At 44.0% G+C, this 26087-nt stretch overlaps 1 protein-coding gene across 5 annotated transcripts in view; it reads right to left on the bottom strand.

The window, feature by feature from the left end:
- Positions 1-26087, bottom strand: part of nrp1a (neuropilin 1a) — a 181577-nt gene that overhangs the window by 43234 nt on the left and 112256 nt on the right. For all 5 annotated transcript variants that reach the window (XM_085987644.1, XM_085987641.1, XM_085987640.1 and 2 more), the window contains exons 8-10: positions 17167-17322; positions 9074-9218; positions 1661-1992 (exon numbers count right to left, since the gene is read on the bottom strand). In XM_085987644.1, coding sequence (XP_085843770.1) covers positions 1661-1992; positions 9074-9218; positions 17167-17322 — 633 coding nt within the window. The remainder of the gene's footprint in view (positions 1-1660; positions 1993-9073; positions 9219-17166; positions 17323-26087) is intronic.

The raw sequence follows: 26087 nt of genomic DNA, 5'->3' as shown, positions 1-26087 counted from the left end.
CAGTAGAGTTTATGCAATTCGAGATAGGATTTTTCCACTAAGAATAGTTTCAAGAACCAAAAGTAAACTGAGAACTGAATACTGACACAGGGTAGAAAAGCCATACATCAAATGGCAATTTCTTCCTGTCTTATTTTTTTAATAAGCACTGTAAATCAACAAGTGTGGTGCCAAAGATCCCTCTTAAAAATTCAAATCTAAAAAAGGGCCCCACCAATTTAGCAGTGGAACCAACGCAGTCCCACTGCTAAACCGGTATACTTTACACCCGTTTTACATCCACAAAATGGACACAGTGCAGACCAATCTCTACCCCTATATATGGAAACTTCCTGCGATTTAATAAACTGCCACAAAAATTCAAACATGAGGTACTTTCATATCACTGAGACGTTTGTAGGTAATCACACCAGGTACTTACATTATCGTAAAAATTTTGTTTAAGCTGACGTTTCATAGTCTCAGGATAAGGGGTCGGCCATTTAAGACTGAGAGGAGGAGGAATTTCTTCACTCAGAGGGTTGTGAATCTTTGGAATTCTCTGCCCCAGAGGGCTGTGGATGCTGAGTCTTTGAGTATATTCAAGGCTGAGATAGATAGATTTTTGGACTCTAGGGGAATCAAGGGATATGGCGAGCGGGCGGGAAAGTGGAGATGAGGTCGATGATCAGCCATGATCTTATTGAATGGCGGAGCAGGCTCGAGGGGCCGTATGGCCCACTCTTGCTCTTATTTTCTTATGTTCTTATGTTTTTGCATAAAAACATAAGAATTAGGGGCACTTATATGCCTGCCCTGCAATTGTTTCCTTTTGCGCAGCTTTCTTTTGTGTTCTTTTCTCAGGCTTTCCCTAGTCATTAACACCACCATGGTGAAGAGTATTGGTCATGCCTTTCCCATTGCCAATTACTGGAGTCGAGTGCAAGAGTCAAGCCATGTAACACTGTAAACTGGCCACACATGATTAAAAAAAAGCAGAAAACCAGACCGTTTACCTATTGAATAACTCCAGCACCCAATCCACACTGATGACATTCAAATTAAATGGCATCACATTGCCTAAAATCTGTCTTTCCTTAAAAGTGTTCGGCAAACCTTTTTCCCCTTGTTTATGAACACGTGATGCAGTCGTGCAAATTGTATTGAAATGCAACATTGTGCACGATATGCTTGATGCCACCACGATGAAAATGTTTTGGAGTCTTTCTGCTTCCCAAACAAAGATTCTCCAGATACTCTTTCATGAAGCAAATCTTTTGCCGTTTAATTGATTTGGAGTCTTCCTGTTTGCCAAACAAAGATTCTCCAGAAACACTTTTGCATCTTAAGTGTAATCTACAAAGACAAAATGCTGACTTTGCGTGGTAGCAGTGTTCTGCTGCAGGGAAAATTGAGACTAATATATTCTGACTGGGAAAGAGAAAAAAACACATTAATTTTTTTTAATGTTGAAATGTTCATTGTTTTATATGCTTGGGAATGTGGCAAATGTGACACAAGACTCTTGGCATAGTGCTGCATATATGCTAAGTTTTTTTGTACTGTAGCGCTTGAGACGTTAATTTTAGTGACAGCATGATGGCACATGCTGAACTCGGTGTCTTGCTTCCATTTCAAAAAGAAATATCCATGTCTAAAGCTGTGATCACGGTCTACTTGCCTTCGGTTTGCTGCTGCCAGGGTTTGTTACCAATCTCCAGTCTGATCCATTTGTGCTGTACCCAAGCTTGAACTTCCGCATAAACACTTTATTCTCCCTTTGCTTCGCGCCCTGAAGGATTAGGCTCCGCACCTCTTTCTCCTCTCCCAGGTCTACCTGTATCCATTCGTTATTATAAGGTCGATGGACCAGCTGTAATGCCCAGCCTGCTCGGCTGGTGAGAAGCCGAGCATGTTCGGGACCCCAGTAACGGTCCATGGAGGACGAGGCCGTGATCTGGTTATCAGAGATGAGTCCAGATATCATTCCTAGCATTCCAGAGCAGGGGTAATCTGCAGCACAAAAGTTAATGGTCATTCGAGAGGAATGAGGTAATATTTTATTATAAAGATATACTTACAATGTACGGAGAAACAATCTATCGGTAGTAGTGTAGTGGCAGTGCAGTATGAAAAATCATAACAAAAAAATGAACAGTCTTGAATTAAAGCAGGGTGCAGCCTTATTGGTAAATACATGGAAGACACATCCAGCTGTACAATTCTGTGGCACGGTATTACTGCCTAACCAGTTACTTGAAGGCTAAATATTAAAGATGAACCTTTGCCTTCAAATGCGATAATGCAGTTGTGGGCAAAAATTAGTCATGGCAAGTACGTCCTGTCATTTTAACCTTCTACAAGGCATCTGATCCTTAGTTCTGGTTTGCTGCACGGGCTGAGATCTCTGACTCCACTGAGACGGTTCAGAGATGAGCTCCTCGGCGGCTGCTGCTGCTACCAGACCCCATGCTATCCGCTGCTTCTTTTCTTCTCATACATTAACGGCACATTTCGTTGGTTTTGACTGCTGATTGAGGCGTTCTTTATTAAATGTTGAGTACGGCCATTTTCCGTGACAATGCTTCATTATGAGAAGAGCTACATTATATCTGGAGCTGTTTAAATGATTAATTACATTGGAGGTTTGCAATATAAATGGTACTTCATTATGAATCAATTATATCTAAGCTTTTATGTGTGTATATACGAATAATTATATCACAAATTCACATAATCCCTTGCCTCTATGAACTGTTAAACTGTTTGACCGAGGTGTGTCACAAACAGGCTGTAATGAGGACAAAACCACTGATTGTATCCCAGAAGGAACAATGTAAAAATGGTCTTTACATTTCACTGTACTTGTTGCATGCATCAGTATTGGCTCTCAGTGGCCCTGCCTGAGCTGCTTGTCTGAAACGTCGTCCCTCAATCTTTACGCCAATGGAGGAGATTAACTGACAAGTCATTAATATTGGACTAAGCAAAAGCTTAAGATTTCGATTGGCTAGCCAGCAGTCATAAATCCTTGAATTGAAGAATAATTTAGAAAATAGTACACACAGGTAAATAAAAACCTAATTCAAGGCAAAAATGAAAGGCATCTGGTAGAAAGGCTTTGCAGAAGAGATTTCTTAGAACATGCCAAAATAATGTTTGACTTGTACATTAAAGGTCACTGTAACATTCCTTTTGTCTCAATATCCTCTTAGTTGCTCAGAGGGGACATTTCCGACATCAGCCAGCCACTTTTCTCCTGGTGTGTATCTATTTTCAGGAGAACAGATCTGTTGTGTATGTAATAGGTATGTTACTTTAAACCTATGGCCAGGGCAGCACTACTTTGTAGGGCGTAGTGATACCGTAGTACCACTCCTGGCCATAGGGGTATAAATAGTACTGTGGGTACTGATCTCCCCTCAGTTTCCCGCCTGTTGGTATTAAATAAAGACCTACGTTGAATCTTCCAAGCTGTCTCGTCATTATTGCATTAAGTATAGACACATATTTATAAGATCGATATCCTTGTTTTCCTCAGGTAGCCCAGCACCAACGAAAAGTCAAACATGGCTTCTGAATAAAAGCCATTACAAATATCCTGCAGGTAACTAACTGTATACACACGTTATCTGATGTACATGGCCGTAACAAGAACACCTCCGATCTAGAATTGTGCAGGAGGTCCAATGTCAACCGTCTGATCCACAATATGATGGCTAACTCCCAAGATCAAAACATGTCTGTTTTCCCCATCAGTCATCCTTCGAGAACCTGATTGAGATTTCCTATTTGTGCCTGATTACGAGTAGTTTTATTCAGTGGACCCACACCCACAAGGAACTGGTTTGGGTCTGCCTGGACCCCAAGGATGCCGACCATCCATATTTCACACTGACAACCAGTGTTGCCTGCAAGTTCACTTCTGCTGAGGAAAGTCAGTGGGGGTGAATTTACGCCACATGGCTGATGAACAAGAGAACCCCTGCGGAAGTTCACCCACAGTGTTCTTACTCGGGAAAGTCACCCCAGATTGCCAAAGAGCCTTTTTGTGCAAGTCACCCCAGATTGCCAAAGAGCCTTTTTGTGCGTATGTGCAGAACACCACATGCTTGTGTGCATGTAGTGATCTCAGGTTTGTATTGAAAGTTACAGATTGTTATTTTCGAGTTGTCAGCTTTTTTTAAGGTTGTGTCAGCTTTTTTGAAACTGTCAGATTTTGCGAATTTGCTTTGCTGGCATGTATAAGACACATAGCACATTTACAACTGGCAGACAGAGGAGACTTTTACCCCATCAAACTAGGCTGGATTTAAACCTGGAACCTAAGAAAGAAGTTGCATTTATATAGCACTTTTAACAACCTCAGGATTTCCCAATGTGCTTCACAGTATGAAGTATTTTTGAAGTGGTCACTGTTGTAATGTAGGGAAATGTGGCAGCCACTTTATGCACAGCAAGGTCCCACAAACAGCAGTGAGGGTTAAATGTTAACCAGGACACTGGGAGAACGCTTATGTCCACCTGAGAGGGCATCTATTTAACACACTATCCAAAACACGGCACCTCTGACAGTGCAGCTCTCCCTGAGTACTGCACTGAAGTTGGAGCCTAGATTATGTGTTCATGTCCCTGGAGTGGGGTTTGAACAACCTATCTTCTGGTCCAGAGGCAAGGGTGCTACCATTGAACCAAGGCTGACCCTAGAGATGAAAGTGCAGTGGGGTAACCAGCTGGATCATCCAGTTCCGTGGAAGTTTTAATTTTTCTAATCATACACACAAAGCGGAGCAGTGCAATATAGCAGTTCTGTTTCAGTTACAAAGTTATCTGAGAGATCAGATCTCACAACTTAATTTAGGAATCAATATTCAAGACATTAAAAGTCACCTCAATGGACTCACTCGATGAGATTGCTGTGCACATTTACAAAAGTGCCCCGACTTCCACAAATGCTAAGAAAACAGTAAAATAGCACTTTCTGAAAATATTCTGCAACACAATTGAGGACTGGGATTCTTTCCACTCAGCTCCAGATAACCCTACAGGCCAATGCTCTAACAATTAGCTAGTCTTGGCTGGACAAGCAGTGGGAAGCTTACCAGCGCTCTGTGTGACAAGCTGCACATTTTTAGCTTGTTAAACTCCAGCAGTGCCCTGTGCATACTTGGAGTTCCCTAAGCCAACCTGTACCTAAATTCTCTGGATTTATTTTGACAATTGTGCTGTCAGTGTTCTACAGCATTGAGATGCTGCAATCACTGACAAGCACTGCACAGAGGTGCAGGGCTGCATCTAGGCTCTCCCATGACTCCCTCCATATGCTTATGGAGGGAGTCACAGCACGCAGGGAGGTCCTCTTCCCTTCCAATGGGCGTAAGAGATCTCCCCAGGAGACCAACGCAGCCTGGTTGCACATTGCACAGGAGGACTCAAGCAGGGATGTGGTCAGGAGGACCTGGGTGCAGTGCCACAAACCTTTCAATGATCTCAGTAGATCATGAAACATTACTGAAAAGCCACACTCAACCTCATCCTGCTGTGCCTCTCATCACATCCCAATCACTTTACCTTCCCTACCCTACTCCTGCACATCCTTACTCACACCAACTTGCCTTGCACCTCCACCCATCCCTCTCTATCTACATTGGCCCAGAAATTCCAGAACGGGGCTTGCAGCGCGTGCAAGCCCCGTATTTGCACTTACCCCGCGCTCGTGCCGATCAGCTTCTGGGACGCCTGAACTTGCAGAAATAGAAAGCACATTCCCGGGCAGCGTATGACGTCACGCCGCCCAGGAGTGCAGCCAGCGCGAAGCCAGGAGCGTGCAGTGTAAGTGAGACACGCCCCTTGAGGTCTCAGTTTCACTGGACACGCCCCCAATGTTTCTGTCAAGCTGCTAAGGATTTTTACATGCAAAGCAGCAGTTTAAATAGGTTTTTGGAAGTTTGTTGAAGATTTTGGTAACTTTTATAAACTTTTTTAAATGTTTACATTATTTTGAGTAATCTGAAGTAGTTTTAAAGAGAATTAAAGCAATTTAAAGACTTTTAAAAGCCCTAAAAGAATTTTTTTAATTCCATTTATTTATTTAGCAATGTCGTCGTCATACGTGTCTTCACACTGTTCCCTTTGGGGAACTGTATGAAGTGGTGGAAGGATTTATGGCCATGATTAACGCTCATTCCGTGACCGTAACCATCTTTGAACCAGCCATTAGGGCGGTTAGTCCTATGGCGGGAGGGTTTTACGGGCTCCCACAAGCTATACAAGGAGGGGGGGCCACCCACACCCACGGACGCAAATATCCCACTGGATGTCAACCCAGAATTTAGAGCCGGAGCTCCGACTCCACTTGCCGGGACTGTCTGGAGTGGGGTTCGAAACCCTACCCTGATCTGGCCCAGCGGCGGGGATCCTACCACTATGACAAAGGCCCAATCCAATTAGCAACGTGAAATGGCAGCATAGGGCTCCAGTCACGGGGAGGGAAAAGGCGCAGGAAACGTATGGGTGTCACCTTTTGTGCGGAGTGGGCCTTTTGCGTAGCAGTAAGCATCCCCGCCGCTGGGCCAGAAGGAGTAGGGTTTTGAACCCCACTCCAGACAGTCCCGGCAAGTGGAGTCGGAGCTCCAACTTTAAATTCTGGGTGGACATCCAGCGGGATACTTGCGTCCGTGGGTGTTGGTGGCCCCACCCCCCTCAGATGGGTTGTGGGAGCCCGTAAAACCCTCCCGCCATAGGACTAACCACCCTAATGGCTGGTTCAAAGATGGTTACGGTCACGGAATGAGCATTAATCACGGCCATAAATCCTTCCACCACTTCATACAGTTCCCCAAAGGGAACAGTGTGAGGATATGTACGATGATGACCTCTTGCGCAATGCACCTCCTTGGGCCCTCAGTCGCAGATGCGAGGGGGCAAGTCGTGCAATTGTTAAATTTTTTATTTTATTGACATGTAAAATGTTGGCCCAGTAATTCCCTTCCAAATGCGCTAGTACGGTCGGGGTACTTACGCATCTGGCCGGATGAAATGCCGGTTTTCAGCATTCACAGTGCATGTGGGGAAAACCGACATTTCCTGTCCTCTGAACGAAGGGGTTCAGAGGCAGAACGCGTGCGACTGCACAGGCAGCGCGTGCGCAGTATAATTCGCCGCTTTCATTAATGCTTTCAGTGAGGTCCAGTCATTACAACTTATACATGAAAAAAGCATGGGTACAGTTGCTCCACAGGCTGCGGAGGAAGATATTTCTTATCGTGGAGCTTCTGAAAGTATGTATGTCTGTATATATTCCTTTGCGTGTTATGTATATATTCCTTTATTTATGTGTATGAATGTATTATTTAATTATGACTTTCAGAGAAAGTAACTTATTGGAAAATCATAATTAAAAACATACATTCATACACATTAGTAAAGGAATATAAAACATACATACATATACGTAAAGGAATATATGTGGACATACATACATAACTCATTCTCACATTCCATTCACACAGCCACAATTGCTCCTTCTACCTACCGTTCTGAAAACCCTTTTAAAAAAAAATTTTTAACTTTAAAACTTACTTAAAATTTCTTAAAATAACTTCCCTCCCTTTCCCAAACAAAAATATTGCATTTCAAAAGCTCCACGATAAAATATATCTTCCTCCGCAGCCAATGAACAACTTTACACTTGATTTTTTCACGTGTAACTTCTAAGGACTTACCCTCACGGATTTCATGAATGAAATCCACGAAGTTCACTGCGCAAGCGCTGCCTGTGCAGTCGCACGCGCTCGAGGTCTGGAAATGCCGGCGTTCCCCGCATGCGCTGTTCATGCTGAACGCCGGCATTTCCAACGGCCAGAAGCGTGAGTAAGCCGACCGTACTCACGCTTCTGGCCTGGAATTTCTGGTCCAATATCACATCCCCATCTCATTAGCCACTCCTCACACTCACCCTCATCCTAGTCCAATCAAACAACTAACACACAAGGGTGGGCTCTTGGGTGTTTTAGCCAATGTTCATGTAAAGTTTCTGTTAATGTGGTGTCAAACATTAAAACCTTTATTTTCAACACTTTGCATTCTTGGACAGATTTGTGTGCACCTTTGGACGTGGCTTAGTGAGTTGCAGTGAATGGTGAGACATAACGGTACCCCCCGCAATGGTGATGAGTGTGAAGGGAATGGGTTGGGCATTGTAAGGATGCTTAATGGTGTTGGTGTGGGGTGGTGCTAACCTGTAGCATCATGTGGCAGCCAGGGTGTACAGAGTCAAGTGAAGTAAATCTGGCCATGGTGAGGCCATCCCTGGCCTCCCGGGCAGCAATGTGGTCGGCTGCTGATGTCCTGTGTCCTGTGCAGCATCAGTTGATTGCGGAGAAGGTTGGTGTTGTTGTTGGTGCTGCTGGTGTACCTGGTGCTGCTGGTGTTGGGGCTGATTGTCGTGGGATTCTGAGGACCAAGGTGAGAGAGTTTCAAGGGCACCCATGCTGATGGAATAGATGGCAGGTGAAGTAGAGAAGACAGAAGCGATCTATCAATGGTGGGAAAAGTAATGAGGTCAGACTGGATGGAGACTTGTGTAAAGACTTGCAGTATCCTGAATCTATTGTGGAAATGCGATTTAGAGAAGCTAGTGGTTAAGGGGAAGATTTCTCAATCAGCTGGGAGCTTTGACTTGACATCTGAAGCTGTCGACTCATCAGCTGATTCAATGGCCACTGACCTCCCGCCTCAGCTTCACAGACGAGGTTTAGGCACAGCGGGAAACCGGTGGGCGTCCTATAAAATCCAAAAAGCTGGGAAAAACCATGGATAAGTTGCTGTAAACAAACCACTAATGATTTCAATTGCCTCCCCCGCTGCTGCCTGTCGGGTCTGCTCAGCAATGGCAGACCCAACATTTGGTAAAGGCGCGTGGCAGCGGGTTGACAGCAGGGTCCCTACCCACTGGGGGGAAAAAACACTTCCCCACCCGACCCGCCACCGATCATGGCCGCTGACTGCCCGCAAAATCCAGCCCATGGTAAATAGAGCCGATGGTTTATCAGTGGATTAAAACAGTTAGCTTTCTCACAAGCTGATTCTTTACCTGTGATCTTGCATCCATATAGTTCGAACCGAAGAGCAACACCGTTCTCCCATGTCTGTGGTCTTATGCGAACATATCGTGTCAGGATTGTCTGAGGAAACTGCCTTATAATTATCTCACTGGGGTTTCTGTTACCTTGAAATATCTGCAAACATTAAAGACCACAATCACTTTAGGGCAAAATCAAAAGACTACACAATAGGCAAGTTACTCATTCTGTGAATTTGCTTTGCTCTGCTCCACAATGACTCACGTCTAGATATGGTTTCACGGGCACTGGCAGTGCTTTGAACACCAGCAACCTTCTGACTGTGGAGGAACACTTCAGCCAAGCCTGTCCTCACCCAACATCCACACTTTCCAGTAGGAATCACCCGATAGTAACCAGGATCAGGAATCCTAACTGTCTTTGCCCCTCTCTACAATAAAACATGAAGGCCAAATTGCAGTGCCCGTATCACGGCCTTGGCTGCCATCCGATAACTCACCACAGAGAAGGGATGGAATCTGGGCCGATCTTAATCTGTACAGCTGAGCACCACACAATGCAATGACCCACATGGTATTTTTTAATTTAAGGCATTTAGTAGTAAGTTATTTAATTGGTCATGGTTCCAAAGAAAATCACATTAATAATTACTGTCTTATTCTAGAGTTGATAAAATGAATGTTAATAAAGTTAGAGAATGGGGGAGGGGAGTGGCTCATTAGGAAAGTTCCAGACTTCATATTTCTTCTACGTTGAGTTAAGTGATCTTAGCTGGGGCAGCAGTGGGTACACCACAGCTACCCTCATGTCCAGGCTACAAAGGGGAAATTCGCCTGGGATTTCCACTCCTGACTGCTGTCCTGTGATCCGTGCTGGAAAGTACGTGTACCTGGATTGGGCTTGGCTGTGACGTCTCACATGATCAGTAGCCCATCAACACAGTGGGGTAGATCTTCAACGTGCCGGCCCAGGCGTTAAACTGGCGCTTGCGGATCGGCCGCCCGCTTTGGAAACCACCTGATTTACATTGCCGTTGAAACCAATGAAAATCGAGCAGTTTCTAAAGCGGGTGGCCAATCCGCAATGTCAGTTTTACGCCCGGGCAGCACGCTGGAAATCCACCCCACTGTGTAGACCTGTATGTGGAAAATGTAGACCAACTACCAGTGATGTCAAACGTTATCAAATGAGGGCTGTCAATATGTTGATAGGGTAAGCTGAAGTAGCTAGAGTGGGAGGAGCTTAAACACCGACATAGACCAGATGAGCCAAATGGCCTGTTTCTGTGCTGTAAATTCTATGTAATTCTATGCAATGTTATGAAGCATGAATCATTGTATTTAAGAGAGGAAGAAAGAAAAGGAGAGAAGACTCAGGGAAAGGAAAAACTTAGAGAACTTATTAGTTTTAACTTGGTGCCAATACTAATTTTTGCTATGTCTATTCTGTGAGGTTCAAACCAGGCCTAAGAAGAATGCCCTTCAATGCACCAAACCACTCTTTGATAATCTCAATCTTTCACTCCAAATGTATTTCAGCTCAGACTGCAATTTTGCTGTGTAGACCAAGATCTATTGAAGTCTACCCTGAGGCTAACAGATTTTTTTTTTGTTTGAGATATTTAACAGTCAGCAGTAAGAAATTAGATCTTTATCAGTCACCACTAAGACTTGATTTGAATTTTAGTCTCCAGAGGGGAGAACGGTGTTTAGGACTAAAATAGTTTCTTTGTACAATCAGCACTGAGGATTCTCAACATTTTTCATGTCTTTAGAGTATGTTGTTGAAGTGTGATTACTTCAGGATATATTGTCCACTATCTTGAAGCTTTATCAGCTGTGGCGGAACTCAAATCCCAAGCTGGATAAAGATCGCTATTTATACTTAATTGTGTTCCTGCGGAGACGTGCAAGAAACTCCAACCACTCAACAGTTGACTTTTACTTCTATGTACAGCTGTAAATGGTACTGGAGTAGTGAGGTGCAGCACTAATTCAACAAAATGGCAGCAGTCACATCGGCAGTGTGCAAGTCTTTTTTGTTATAAATTAGACCAGCTAATTATTTGTCTTTTCTTGATCAGGAAACACTCCTATGGATGAAGTAAAATTAACTATAATATTGAAATAGATATAAATAGGTCATTTGAAATGGAGTTTGAATAGATCATAATTTTCTTGAGGATGGGGGGCTGGTGCTTGACTTCGAACATGAATAAGGCATATATAGAGATATACTTACAATCAGTTTTTTTTACCATTTTTCACTGATAAATTCCTCTGGTTTGGTAGATCAGCAAAAAAAAACAATTTCTGCTCATTTCTCACCTTCAGAAACCACTCAGATCCTAGTGGATCCTGAGATAAGCGCGCATCACACACATTGTGTGATGACATAGGCACATAACGTGCACAGTGATGTCACTAACATAATTTTGGACCTGATTTTCAATGCAAACTTTTTACGGGAAACAATTTGAGTTATTTGGTGATTATACTCATAATGTAACAACAGGAAGAAAAATTAAAATTGATCTTCCCAATCCCAGGCAACCTCAAAAATACCGAAAATTGAAGAAACGTCAAAAGAATTTACTAAGTGAGTAAGCCAGGGGAGTACATTGTTTTGCTGCCAACCACAGACCCATGGAATTGAGACTGTATCCAACTGTTGTGACTTTGCTCCTCAATGAATATAGAATAAAATCTTTCACTGTATTGGACCTTATTATACAGAATTATAGGGAGTCTCAATTATTGGGGTAGGGTAGTATAGTGGTTAATTTACTGGACTAGTATTAGCCCAGAGGCCTGGAATTTGAGTTCAAATCCCAACATGACAGTTTTGAGAGTTTGAATTCAGTTTAAAAAGATATCTGGAAATAAAAATCTGGTATCAGTAAAAGTGACCACGAAGCTGTTAAGATTGTCGTTAAAAACCCAACTAGTTCACTAACATCCTCGAAGGACTGAAACCTGCCATCCTTATCCAGTCTGGCCTACATATGACTCCAGTTCCACACCAACATAGTTGACTCTTAAGTGGCCTACCAAGCTACCCACCACCACCTTCTCAGGGCAACTATGGGGTGGACAATAAACGTTGGCCTTGATTTTAATTGAATGAAAATTGTTCAGGTTCCACAATGGCTCGGAGGTCCACTCCACCAGATTACTGCCCATGTACTGAAGTTACAGAATTACCACAGAATGAGCAGAGAGAGAGAGAAGTTCATTCAGACTACTTTTTAAAAAAAAGATTAGTTATAATCATGTTAGTTGGCTCATAGTGCCAGCTTGGCTTAGTTGGCCACACTCCCGCCTCCGAGTCAGAAGGTTGTGGGTTTAAGGCCAACTCCAGGACTTGAGCCCGTAATCCAGGCTGACATTTTAGTACAGTGCTAAGGTGTGTTGCCAAAGGTGCTGACTTTGGTTGAGATGTTCAACCAAGGCTCTATCTGCCTCTTCAGGTGGATGAGAAAGATCCCATGGCACTATTCAAAGAGGAGCCGGGAGTTCTCCTGGTGTCCTGGTCATATTCCTCCCTCAACCAACAGCAAAATGACAGAAACATTTCCATATTCCATAGCAGGCAGCATGAATCTCACACAAAGAGAATGACAATTGTATTTTATAGCAGACTGCTACACCCAGGGATTGTTTGAAACAATTACCATTTGATATGGACGTGTTTGAAAATAATTCAAATTGATTAAAACAGTCCCACTGAGCCTTCTCATACAATAAAGTGATTCTGAGTATCACATGAAAGCTTTTAACACCCAAGAGTATGCAACAAGACTTCTTAAACTGTTTTAAGATACATTTTGGTAATAATTTAATCATTACTGGATAGAACATTTCTGTTGAGACTAACTTTCATTTAATTACAGTTAAGTTAGGGGTTTACAGGTGGCATAAGTTTATTCAACCTAAAGGATTAGTGTATGAGCTGTTTAACTATTCAGATTACTGCCTCAGATTATTTTAAATGTGTTAATGCCTCTGTTAAAACAGCAAACAGAGGGAGGTCATGTGAATGGATTAAGTACCCGCTGACTAATATTGGCAACAGTAATTTCCAAGTAGATACTATTCCAAGTAGCTATTGTAGAGATGTGATCAGTTTTAAATCAGGATGCTGTTCTTCAGCAAACGTTCCTTGTTACTGTCTTCATGTCCTCATACTTAGAAATCTGATGGATTCTTGGTTTGTAGAGTGAATAACTCCTGCGCATTAAATTGATTGAATGTTCTTTGCTGTAGACCAAAATGGCCGATTTCCAGTCTTAATAATAACCCCCTTTCATGGTCCACCAATGAGGTAATGTTCCTATATACACATTTGTAAGAAAAAATTAACAGGGTAACAAGATATTGACAATTTAAACAATTTTAGTGTAAATTCTGGACGTATCCGTATTCTTATCTCTAGAGTATAAGAAATTGTAGCTCCACAAGTCTTGTCAAAATATATGTTTAAACTTGTTAAATTCTTCCTTGATTGCCTGACATCTGGACCCCATTCCCAGCCCCTTGCCTTTTTCTTCCCTGGCATGTTTGGTCTCCAGAGGCTGGATTTCAAATTAACTCGTGCTGGTGGGCACTGAGAGACCCAAAAGGCCAATATACCACCACTAAGACATCGGCCTTGTTTGGACTGGTCTCCATCCCAGGGAATAGCCTTGATAAGCTGGCCCGCTAGTTCTTTGATCATAAAAAAATTGTCTTATGTCTGCCAGTACAGAGGACCAAAAGGACACAGAACCACTACAAGCCCACTGACTCCCACAGCTACCTGGACTACACTTCCTCCCACCCCACTTCCTGTAAGGACTCTATTCCATTCTCCCAGTATCTCTGTCTCTGCCACATCTGCTCTGACAATGCCACCTTCCATACTAGTGCTTCCGACATGTCTTCCTTTTTCCTCAACCGAGGATTCCCCTCTACTGTGGTTGACATGGCCCTTGACCGTGTCCGTTCTATTTCCCGCACGTCTGCTCTCGCCCCTTCCCCTCCCTCCCAGAACCACGATAGGGTTCCCCTTGTCCTCACCTTTCACCCCACCAGCCTCCACATTCAACGGATCATCCTCCGCCATTTCCGCCACCTCCAGCATTATACCACCACCAAACGCATCTTCCCCTCACCTCCCCTTTCAGCATTCCGAAGGGACCGCTCCCTCCGCGACACCCTGGTCCACTCCTCTATCACCCCCAACACCCCTTCCCCTTTGCCCGGCACCTTCCTGTGCAAGCGCAGGAGATGCAACACATGCTCTTTTACCTCCACCCTTCCCACTGTCCAAGGCCCCACACACCCCTTCCAGGTGAAACACTGATTTACTTGTACTTCTTGCAATTTAGTATACTGTATTCGCTGCTCACGATGCAGATTCCACTACATTGGGGAGACCAAACGCAGATTGGGTGACCGCTTTGCGGAACACCTCCGTTCAGTCCGTAAGGGTGACCCCGAGCTTCCGGTCGCCTGTCACTTTAATTCTCCGCTCCACTCCCACTCAGACCGCACCGTCCTCGGCCTCTTGCACTGTTCCAATGAAGCTCAATGTAAGCTCGAGGAACAGCACCTCATCTTTCGATTAGGCACTTTACAGCCTTCTGGACTCAACATAGAGTTCAACAATTTCAGACCATAACGTCTGCCCCTATTCTTTTTTTTCCATTTATTTCATTTTTTTTTCTCTCTCCCACATGGCAGCTGTCTTTCATTCTGCCATTTACACTTCATCTAGAGCCATCTTTTGTTTCTTAATATATCCCATTACCACCTCCTTTTGCCTTGCACCATCTCTTAATGTCTCTTAATGTCTCCTGCCTTCCATCCTATCACAGACCTTCCCTTTTTTTCTTTCCTCCCCTCCCCCCTTTCCCTGCCCCTGCACTTGCTCAATAACCTGTTCGATCTCCAGCTTTTTCCAGTTCTGACGAAGGGTCATCGACCTGAAACGTTAACTCTGTTTCTCTCTCCACAGATGCTGCCTGACCTGCAGAGTATTTCCAGCATTTTCTGTTTTTATTACAGAACCAGAATGGTCTTTCTCCATTCTGTCTTGAGAGAACTGTCCAGGTCCCAATAATTCCAGGCTTTTTCATTTGATTATAAAGGAATGTCCTACCGGAGTTCTCTGAGTACAGCTGCATAGGCCTTATTGACCAAGAAGGAGTTCAGTAGCCAACACTTTCCTGATGTAGTAGTGGTGGGTTGGTTAAGGGGCTTCATCTCAGCTCAAGTGAAGACTTCTTCTCTGTGGTGCTTAGCTTATTACAAACATTATGATCTTTGATAATGGCACTGACGTGAATCCTAAGGTAAAGAATCTTGGTTCTATTGTCTCACCTTCCCAATGTTTACTGATTGGCTTTATCATCTAAAGACAACTTACAACAAAAATAACATGCATTTAGATATCATCTTTAACAGAGTAAAACGTGCCAAGGTGCTTCACAGGAGCGATTATCAAACAAAATTTGACACCGAGCCACATAAGGAGATAGTTGGATACGTGACCACTTGGTCAAAGAGATAGGTTTTAAGGAATGTCTTAAAGAAGGAGAGAGAGGTAGAGAGATGGAGAAGTTTACGGAGGGAATGCCAGAGCTTAGGGCTAGGCAGCTGAAGGCACAGCCGCCAATGGTGGAGTGAAGAAAATCGGGGGTAAGCATCAGGCCAGAATTGGAGGAGAACTTAGTGTGTTTCCTGTACATAATCACAAAGGGACAGGGCCAATGTTCCCTTTAAACTGCAAGGCCGCATGGCTCTCTGGACCTCCCGTGCAGCCGGCTCGCCGGCTTTTCAATGTGAAAAACCACACATGCGCGGTATTTTGAATAGGCTGCGCAACCCCTTAAAGGGGCTATGCACCCAAAAAAAACGTAACGGGAACATTGGACAGGGCCTCTTCTTTTATTGTATAACTAATCAGCTTCCTCAGCCCTTTCTCTGATTGACCTATTATGAATATATTGGCAAAATTCGAACAATGTAAATTCACGATCTGATGAAAGAGACTGACTAATTAATTCTGTCATCAATTGAAAAGGCTTTCCTGCCGTTGATGCTGATTTGAAGTTAGGACTTACTGGCCTAGAAATTCAGTATAGCCACTTTTGGGGCGGTAAAGTCGGGCGGCCACTAAAGTTTGCGCCCAGCGCAAAGTCGAGCCCCCTTCGCCGATATTCAGTCGCATCGCCCTAAGAGGTTGCTGCTGCGCTAAAACAGGCGATGCACGACTATCATTAGGCGCTAAGCCGGCGGGCCGGGGCAAAACCCCGGAAGTTGGGCGCAGGGCAGGTGCGACGAGCTGCTGATTGACGGCAGACACTCTGCCACCGGTCAGCTCTTAAAGGGGGAGGGTGCATTTGTGTTTCTGAAAGGCCGACATTAGTTTGTTATGTGGTACGGGCAGTCCTCCTCCTCCTCCTCCTCCTCCTCCTCCTCGTTGTGCCAAACCAGAAGATCCGTCTCCCACAAAGAAGGAGTGTTGCAACACGGCTGCCGTTTCTACTGCAGGAGGAGTGCCCTTTAATTTGCGCCCCCCGCGCCCCGCATCGGCTGAGCACCGTTCCACTCAACAGTCGCTAGGGGTGCCAGGCGCACAATGGGGCGGCGCAACTCAAGTTCCGGATTGGGGCGCACAAAGGGCGTTGCACGAGGAAATGACGTCATGATCTGCGCGCGCAGCTGAGCGCGCGCAAAGACTTTGCGCCGGCGCTAAATCTCTACTGAAGTTGGGGCGAGGCGCAGATCGCGCAGCGCCCGGGCGCTAGCCGCCTAGCGCTCGACATCTACTCCTCCTAAGGCGCTAACGGCTGGCGCAACCAACTGAATTTCTAGCCCACTGTGTGTTAGAATTTCTGAATCAAACTCTGAGTTGAATTTGAAACTCACGTGAGTACAATTATTGACTACCTTACGGGCTGAAGATTCGTGTGATATGCGGTATCGTCTCACAGACAAAGTTTTCTTCCTTGTTCGTGTTAGTAAATGTGACTGATCTTGACAAATGGGGAAAAATAAATTTTTTGGATGATTTTGTGACACATTTAAAGTAAAATATTTTTTTTGTTTCAACAACATACCTTTTGCTTATTCCTTTCCTTCAGAGTTATCCAGTCTTCCCCATTTGAACTCACATCCACTTTGTATGTCTGGATGAAATACACCCGCTGAGTTTCTTTGGAGACAGCACCTTGCGTCGCTATTGCAGAGATGTGCTGCAGGAACCCCAGGTCCACCTGCAACATTCAGAACCAGCCAGAGCTTGTTAGAGATTATTATAACTTGTTACATCACACAATAGTGCTAGTCATCGAGTGAGGGAAAAAACATTAATGCAGTGCCAACTCTTATTGATGTTTCCAAGCAGGCAAGTGAAATTTTAAATATTGAAACAAAATTGTCGGGTGATGCAGAAATAAGAGTTTATATTTCTTACTCATGTATGTTTGGTATAGTGTGTGCAATCACCTGGCCGAATATAGAGTGTGCTACTGTACAATGTTTATGTGTTTATGTGCAGTTTGCGCTTCTGTAATGGAACTATTCATTCACTGGAAGCCCTGGTTTATTTATTCATGAATTCAATGTTAGTTTGATTGTCAGGTATGTGTGTGCTCCAAGACCTTTTTTTCTTAACTGACATCAGTGTGCCGGAGATTAAATCTTCCCAGATTATTTATGCAAGGAGGCCACTCAAGATTTTCAGCTGGAGTTTGGCTCAGCTGTCTGGTTCAAGTAAAGCCGCAGCAGTTCATGAACTCAAAATGAAAGGCACATTCCAAAAGGTTGGACAGATATCCCAGCACTGGAATAATCTAGCTTCACATCTGCCCCTTTTATATTAAAAGACACCTTTAAGCAGCTGAGTAAAGAAGATCCATAATGAGAAAAGCTACAAAGAAGCCGACTAATCAGCTCCCCTCATGGTAGGGGAAGGAGCAATATAGAGGAATGTGACCATGGGGAGCTCAAAACAAGGGAATGGGAAACGGTAAACACAGGACTTTTATATTATAATGTAGGTACATGCCATATTGCAGCAGCATGTTAATAAAAGTGTATTGTTCTGATTTTATTTCTCTTTATTTACTGTCTCCTCTAATATTCTACACTTCATCTGCCTTTGACAAAGCCTAAACATATGATTCTACGTAAAATTCTAATTAAAATAGTAGTAAGAAAACGCAGTTCAAATTTGGCCTGAGAAGGAGTTTAGTGGGAGTCTTGCTTCTGGCTGAGTTGTGTGAGTCACACATCTGGTCATGATTTGGATTCACATACAAGGGAAATGAAACATAAATGCTACTGATTCCTTCCCTTTGCAGGGTTCAAGATGCAACATAATGTTAACTAACCGGACCGTATAAGAGCCCAGTCAACAAACCCAGAAGATGCATCTTTTTCTTTGGACCTCAACTTTTGTAAGGCAGGGAAAATAAATTGTAAGTACAATATAATCGGAGCTAATAAAGATATTTGTGGTTAGGCCAAGTGGATAATCCATCACCTTGACACAGTGGGTACTGAACTAAAGATTTTTTATGTAGTGGCGCCTCACAGCAGTTAGCTTTTATATAGTCACACGGGTATGAGCTGGACTCCATTTGTTTGGTGAATTTTTGGAAGAATTCCTGTTTGCGTGCTGAATTTTCTTTGTGTGGTTTGATTTTAGAGCTTTCACCTGTTCAAAAGCAAGTCTGAAAATTAAAACGGAGAACGTCATATGAGAGAATTAAATCAATTAAAGCAATGTACCTCTTTTAGTATTGTCTGAATCACTTATTCCGTGTTGTTAACTCTTAACTACCACAGCCAAATACATGAATGCATTATTTTTTCAGCTGGGTGGGTGGATGAACAGGTCACAGACTCCTCTTTGACTTCTGACCCCTTTTTGCCATTCCAAAATGCAACAAATAGGAGTTGCATTTACCACGGCCAATTTGTCCTCAAGGCTGCTCCACTTAGTGGCCCAGATAATAAGGGACAAGACACACATCCGGTGCGTGGATTCAAGTGTTAAAGGGGTGTTATCACCTCAGCAGAGGGGGGTGTCTGACAACATATGCCTGGCTCGTAGACTCCAACGCCATTTTGGAAGCCATGGCAACTTTGTTCATGTAGCAGGTGCTGTATCTGCTGCAGTATTTACAACATGTCCTTTAAATCTCCACCGTAACTTTCAAAAAAGTACTGTTTTCTTTTGTTCTTAGAAGTGAGTGTCGCCAGTAAAGCTGCACTTTATTAGCTGTAGCTAGTTACTCTGAGAAGGTGGGGATGGGCCATCTCCTTGAACTGCTGCACGTTCTTGTGCCCATGTTGCTGCCACGCTAGTGTTAGGTATGGGATTCCAGGATGGTGACCCAGCAATAATGAAGGACTGGCAGTATATGTTCAAGTCATGATGGTGTTTGACTTGGAGGGGAACGTGCAGGTGATGGTGTTCCCATGAGCCTGCTTCTCTTGTCATTCTCAGTGGTAGCGGTCTTAGGACTGGGAGGTGCTGTGGAAGTAATCTTAGCGACTTGCTACAGTGCATCCTGTAGCTAGTACGTACTGCAGCCACAGTACATTGGTGGTGGAGATTGAGTTCAGCGGCAGAGACGTCTGCTGCTGAAATATAAGCACTTGATTGGTAACACATTGTTGCATTCTTCTGTAACTTGCTAAATTGCCTTTCAAGGCAATGCACCAGTTCGGGCAAAAGAAACAAAGGTGAGAGGAGGAGAATTTTTTTTACACAGCGAGTTGTTATGATCTGGAATGCACTGCCTGGAAGGGTGGTGGAAGCAGATTCAATAGTAACTTTCAAAAGGGAATTGGTTATATATTTGAAAAGGAAACATTTGCAGGGCTATGGGGAAAGAGCAGGGTCTTGGGATTAAATGGATAGCTCTTTCAAAGAGCCGGCACAGGCACGTGGGACAAATGGCCTCCTTCTGTGCTGTATGATTCTTTGATTCTATGATTATGAAGCCTTTTTAACCACCGAGTTTTAATTATTTATTCCCCTCTCATTTCCTCCCAATTCCTTCAACTAAGGAAGTACTTCCCAAATAGCGGCATTTTAATGCTGCATAGTACTCCATCTAATGGTCCAACTGCAGCCAAAGGAAGCCAGATAAAATAAAACGCTGAGGCTTTGAGTTGACCTCAATCCCCTCTGGGATGGTATGAGAACAGACTTCTGGGCTGTCTCACAGCTGAGACTTGAACCAGTATAATATGAGAAAACAATTTTACCTCTATATTACTGAGCCACTAAGAAGACAAAAACCTCCCTGTGTTACTATTATTTTCTTTAAACAGTGAAAATGCAAACCAAAATGTGCCAGCCTACTACATGGCAGAGTGTTAGAGCCTGGATTCATATTTGCGATCCTCCATACTCTGGATTAGCACCATCATCTGTGCGGATGGTTAAAGCCTCTGACCGAGAGGCCAGGCATTTTGTTATAAGAGAAAAAAAAACACCATCACAGGCTGTTCTTGTGCAATTCTCAGCAAGCAATTTGAAAGTAGCATTGATGAAGGGTAGGGAAAAGATCAATGGCCTTCGCTTAGTGGGAAACAATGCGTGGTGACCCAAGAGAGAGAGAAGAAAAATATAAGGGTGTCTGACTCTCAAAATGTGGTCCTTAAAGGATTAAATTCACAAACACCCACCAGAATAAGCGTGGGAGTAAACTGCTTGTGAAATATGAAATGCTGCAATATGCTACAGCTGTGTAGGGAAAAGGGATGATGAGGAAAATCTATTTCATCCAAACTTCCACTATTGTAGTCAAACAAGATTCATCTGGATGTCAGAATAAATCAACTTGGGATTTCCTCAAGCTTCCAGCATCCTGCTCTCTGGAAAGCGTTCCAGCCATATCAAATTCCTACACAGGACTTAGTTCATCTTACAATCCTTAAAGATACGACATCCCTTTTGTGCAGCCTAGATATAGAAGCGATCAGATATCAAACTCTAACATTAGTCTTTCTCTTTCACTCATCATAAGCTTGCCATTGATGTTTGAAGACGTTTCAATAACTTTAGCCAAAGAAGGAAGCAGTTGTTCTGTGAATTACCAGTTCGAAGAGCATTGTGTATTGCCGTGAATTGGTTTGCAATGGTCTACTTAAAAATAGGGAGTTTTAAACACGTTGGGGTAGAAAGTGGTCCTCTTTGTGCCCGTTTTATGGGCAGAAAATGGAAGCATAAAAGACCCAATTTCGGGGTGCAATCATCTACGCCCAATCAGCGCCTGCGTTATAGGTGCTGCCCACGTTGGTGTAGGCGGCTTTGCAGGCGTTTTGGGTGGCCACCTAAAACAGGTCTTAGGCCCCTGCCATATGTTAATTAAGGGCCCCTCGGTAAATTAGTTTACCATTAACGGAGCAGGTGCCAATCCTGCCCACTCAGAACTCTTCAGCGGCCCCTGCGATGCCAATGCAAGGTACGTTTTTTTAAATAATATTTAAGTTAAATTTTAGATTACAGCACATTTTGACCAAACATACAGGCAGTTGAATCCAAAAATAAGTTGGGAAAATCTTGCAAGATTTTAAACTCCTTGGTGTAGATTCCTTCTACGATGCTCTCATAACGCCACTGACACCGTTATTAGAGTGAAAGGTCTTGCTCCTTCTGATCATTGCACAGTCAGTATCCTTCACCTAGCAACCTTATTCTTTGAAGCCATACAAGATCGATGCATTTCTAAAAGCTACTTGAAGTAGGAAATTGCATTTGTTGCAACCATTTAGAGATATTTTTTCTTCAATAATATAACACAGGCAGGCTGATAAAAGGAAGGTGGTCTCTTTCAGGTTTTTTCAGATGAAAGGAAGTATATTGGACACAGTGTTTTATATTTATTGACTACTTATATTAAAGGGCACTCTATTCATGAAGAGGTGTGTGGCTAACTGGGCAGGGAGAAGAGTTAAAAGAGATGTCTCATGATGACGTTACCTTGTCGCTGGGTCAAATTCCTGGAACTCCCTACCTAACAGCATTATAGGAGCACATTCACCACATGGACTACAGTGGTTCAAGAAGGCGGCCCACCAACTTCTCAAGGGCAACTAGAGGTGGGCAATAAGTGACGCTCACCCCGAAAATTGATTTTTCAAAAACACACAAGTGGCACAAAGATGTGTTTGGATGTGATCTATGTCATTACGTGTGTGTTTGTAAGCAAATTTTAAAAAGAGTTGCCAAACACTTTTTCACAAAGATGGTATCCCTTTAAATAGTGTTGGTGTGGATAGAAAAATGCGGTTCCACAACCACATGCTTTGAATGTATTAGTAATGGGAAAGGACATAACAAGTTAAAAAGTCTGTTTTACAAAATGTTGCATAAATGGCCGACAGTAAAGAAATGATAATCATCTGGCATGTCAAGAATGGCCTTAAATCAGAATCAATATAAAATAATTCAGTAATGAATTTCATGTCTACCCTTCCTTGGGCCTCCAGTATAGGATTAATAATAATGGTGCTTTAAATTATAAAGTCAATACAAAAAGCAGAATTAGACCTTAGACTAAAAACAGATGTGGGACCTCTTACCCTGACAGCTGATTGGTTCTGGGGATTAGGCCTATGACATTAGAGCTATTACGATTCTTTGTTCTTTGAGATATGTATAAATACAAATACATTTATTTTTCCCAGTGAAATTACTTGCTCAGTTTTTAAAAAATGGCCAACCTATGCACGGAAAGATTATTTATGATAATGATACTATTTATGAGGCCAAAGCTGTTGCAAAATGATTGAAAGGGCTGCTGTCACCCCAGCGGGAAGGTTTAAAACAGGCTGAATTCCAGGAACAGTCAGCAACAGCCTGTTACAAAACCCTCACTGCCATACCGCCACATTGGGCACGAGAGTGAATTCATGAGGCAACAGAAAATGTGAATTGATCCAATCCTTTAAAAAAAAAATATATATATATTAATTTTGATGAATATTAAGGTAAAACTGAGGCCAGGGTACAATCAGTGATGTGATGACATCACCAGCACCCACTGTGTCACCGTAGCTATCTATAAAGAAGGTTCACTGGGCTCAAAGGGGTAAAAATTGGGTAGCGCCCCCTTTGGGACGCTACCATCACCAGGGCGCTAATTTTAGTGCCCCCAAAAAGTTAGCACCACCGCAGCCGATTTTCCCAGGTAGCGCCCCAAGAGGGAGGAGGGGCGCTACTGGAAGCGCCCCGCATCCCTCTTGGGGTGCTGCGAGGCAATATCACGCCACAACGTGCTGCAATGCCATGTGCTGCAGCACGTTGCACCGCGGTACTGCAGGCCTTCCTCCCCTTATTAAAGGGGAGGGGCCTGGCGCAGTGCGTCCTGAAGCCCAATTGGGCCACCAGGGATCAGGAGTGCCATCAAATGAGCCTGGCACTCAAGAGGAGTGCCGAGCTCATGGAGAGCAGCCGGCACCCCGCGGGGGGGCTTCATGGGGTCCAGGGACAGCAACGGGGGCAGGTGCTGGCAGGCGGCCAGCAACAAATATGCCCGCCCGCCACCTCCCCTTTAACTAGCACCGTCCTGGCCGCAGGTAAGCCCCCCTGATCCCGGAGGACATAGCGTCCGGCGGTAAGTCGGGGGGCACCAATCCAATGTTACAGCTGGGGTGCGAGAAGGGCGCTGCACATGGCGATTACGTCATTGCCGGCGGCGCAGCGCCACGCGGCGCTAACAGTTAGTGCCGCCACTAACCTCCCGCTGAATTTCGCTGGAGGCATTAGCGCCACCGCGCCCAGGTGTTAGTTGATTTGCCTCTTAGGGCGCTAATGGGAGGCACAAATCAACCAAATTTAACCCCCAAAGACTTTAGGGGGGTGAATTTCCACAAGGCTTCTCCCGATCGACCGGTGTAACTTCACCAGAAAAGCCATAGAAACCTTAGGAAAATGGTTTTTACGCCATTTTTCTGGGCTTTCCGTGGCTCTGTGTCAAAGTTACGGCGGATGGTCAGGATAACCCTTGTGGAACTTTACCCTCACTGTATTGTGAAATAGCTGATTTTTGAATAGCACAGATACTGACACCTACAGACTTCCCAGTAGCACGTTTGCCTTTCTCGGTCAAATTTAAGAATTTTCAGACAGAAATTCCCAGTGGAAATAATGTCTGTTCTTTTCCAAAGGCAGAAAAATATGATGTTATCTCCTATTATCTTTTGGATTACTCTTCACTGCACAAATTATTAAAAAATATCTAACTTTTAGTCTTTCATTCTCTAACTGTGTCTTGTCATGCATTTATAATCACATTCAAATCTAAGCAATAAAACTTGTCAATGTCACCTCAGGCCTCAAGCTCATTGCGTGTGTAAATGTGTATATAAGGGTTGGTATAACATGCAATCTAATAATCCATTAGGTCAATAGTCCCCTTTTCAAATCACTGTTATTCTATAATCAACATAATGTTGCACTTCAAGTTACAACATGTAAAAAGGCCATTCGGCCCAACTAGTTTGTATCGGTGTTTATCCTTCACGCCAGCAAATAATTCTATTTACATTTACCCAACCTGTTTCCTTCATCCATTTTTCCGTTAACGACATCTCCACCAATTCAATCTGATTTTGAATGTAGACCTTGGACTGGATTTTACCAACCTCGGCGGGTCTGTGGCGGGTGACGTCAGTGGCACGTCCCGACCCCGCTGCTGGCTGCAGTCTGCTGTTCAAAATGATTTTCCCCTGATTGGGCTTGTTAAGCCTGCCCAGCGTGTATGCCAGCCAATTGAAAGAAGCAGGTCTGATGACGTCATTTGATGACGCGTCATCAGCCGGTTTCCTTAAAGGGACCATGCACAAATTGATTTTGATATTTGTGCTGTCAGTGTTCTACAGCATTGAGGTGCTGCAAACACTGACAAACACTGCACAGAGGTGCATGGTTGCACCCAGGCTCTCCAATGACTCCCTCCATATGCTTATGGAGGGAGTCACAGCACGCAAGGAGGTCCTCTTCCCTTCCAAAGGGCAGAAGAGACCTCCCCAGGAGACCAACGCAGCCTGGTTGCACATTGCACGGGAGGACACAAGCAAGGATGTGGTCCGGAGGACCAGGCTGCAGTGGTGCAAACCTTTCAATGATCTCAGTAGATCACGAAACTTTAGTACAAAGCCACACTCAACCTCATCCTGCTGTGCCTCTCATCATATCCCCATCACTCTGCCTTCCCTACCCTACTCCTGCACATCCTTACTCACACCAACTTACCTTGCACTTCCACCCATCCCTCTCTATCTACATTATCACTTCCCCATCTCACTAGCCACTACTCACACTCACCCTCATCCTAGTCCAATCATACCAACTAACAACACACAAGGGTAGGCACTTGGGTGTTTTATGCAATGTTCATGTAAAGTTTCTGTTAATGTGGTGTCAAACATTAAAATCTTTATTTTCAACACTTTGCATTCTTGGACAGGTTTGTGTGCACCTTTGGAAGTGGCTTAGTGAGTTGCAGTGAATGGTGAGATATAACGGTATCCCCGCAATGGTGATGAGTGTGGAAGGAATGGCTTGGGCATTGTAGGGATGCTTTATGGTGTTGGTGTGGGGTGGTGCCAACCTGGCGCATCATGTGGCAGCCAGGGTGTACAGTGTCAAGTGAAGCAAATCTGGACACGGTGAGGCCATCCCTGGTGTCCCGGACAGCAATGTGGTCGGGTGCAGATGCCTTATGTCCTGTGCAGCATCAGTTGATTACGGAGAAGGTTGGTGATATTATTGGTGCTGCTGGTGTGCCTGGTTCTGCTGGTGTTGTAGCTGATTGTGGTCAGATTCTGAGGACCAAGTTGAGAGACAGTATAAACCGTACCCATTCTGATGGAATAGATGGCAGGTGATGTTGAGATGACAGAAGCGATCTGTCAATGGTGAGAGAGGTTGTTACAATGAGGTGACACTGGTTAGAGAGTTTGCTCCAAACACTTGCAACCTGCATAAAGCTCAATCTGTCTTCCAAATGCAGTA

The sequence above is a fragment of the Somniosus microcephalus genome, chromosome 5 (genome assembly GCF_052327205.1).
Source record: "Somniosus microcephalus isolate GS21.2 chromosome 5, FLI_Smic_1.0, whole genome shotgun sequence".
Classification (NCBI taxonomy): domain Eukaryota; kingdom Metazoa; phylum Chordata; class Chondrichthyes; order Squaliformes; family Somniosidae; genus Somniosus; species Somniosus microcephalus.
Note: the sequence above shows the minus strand (reverse complement) of the source record. Positions and strands in the feature narration are given on the sequence as shown.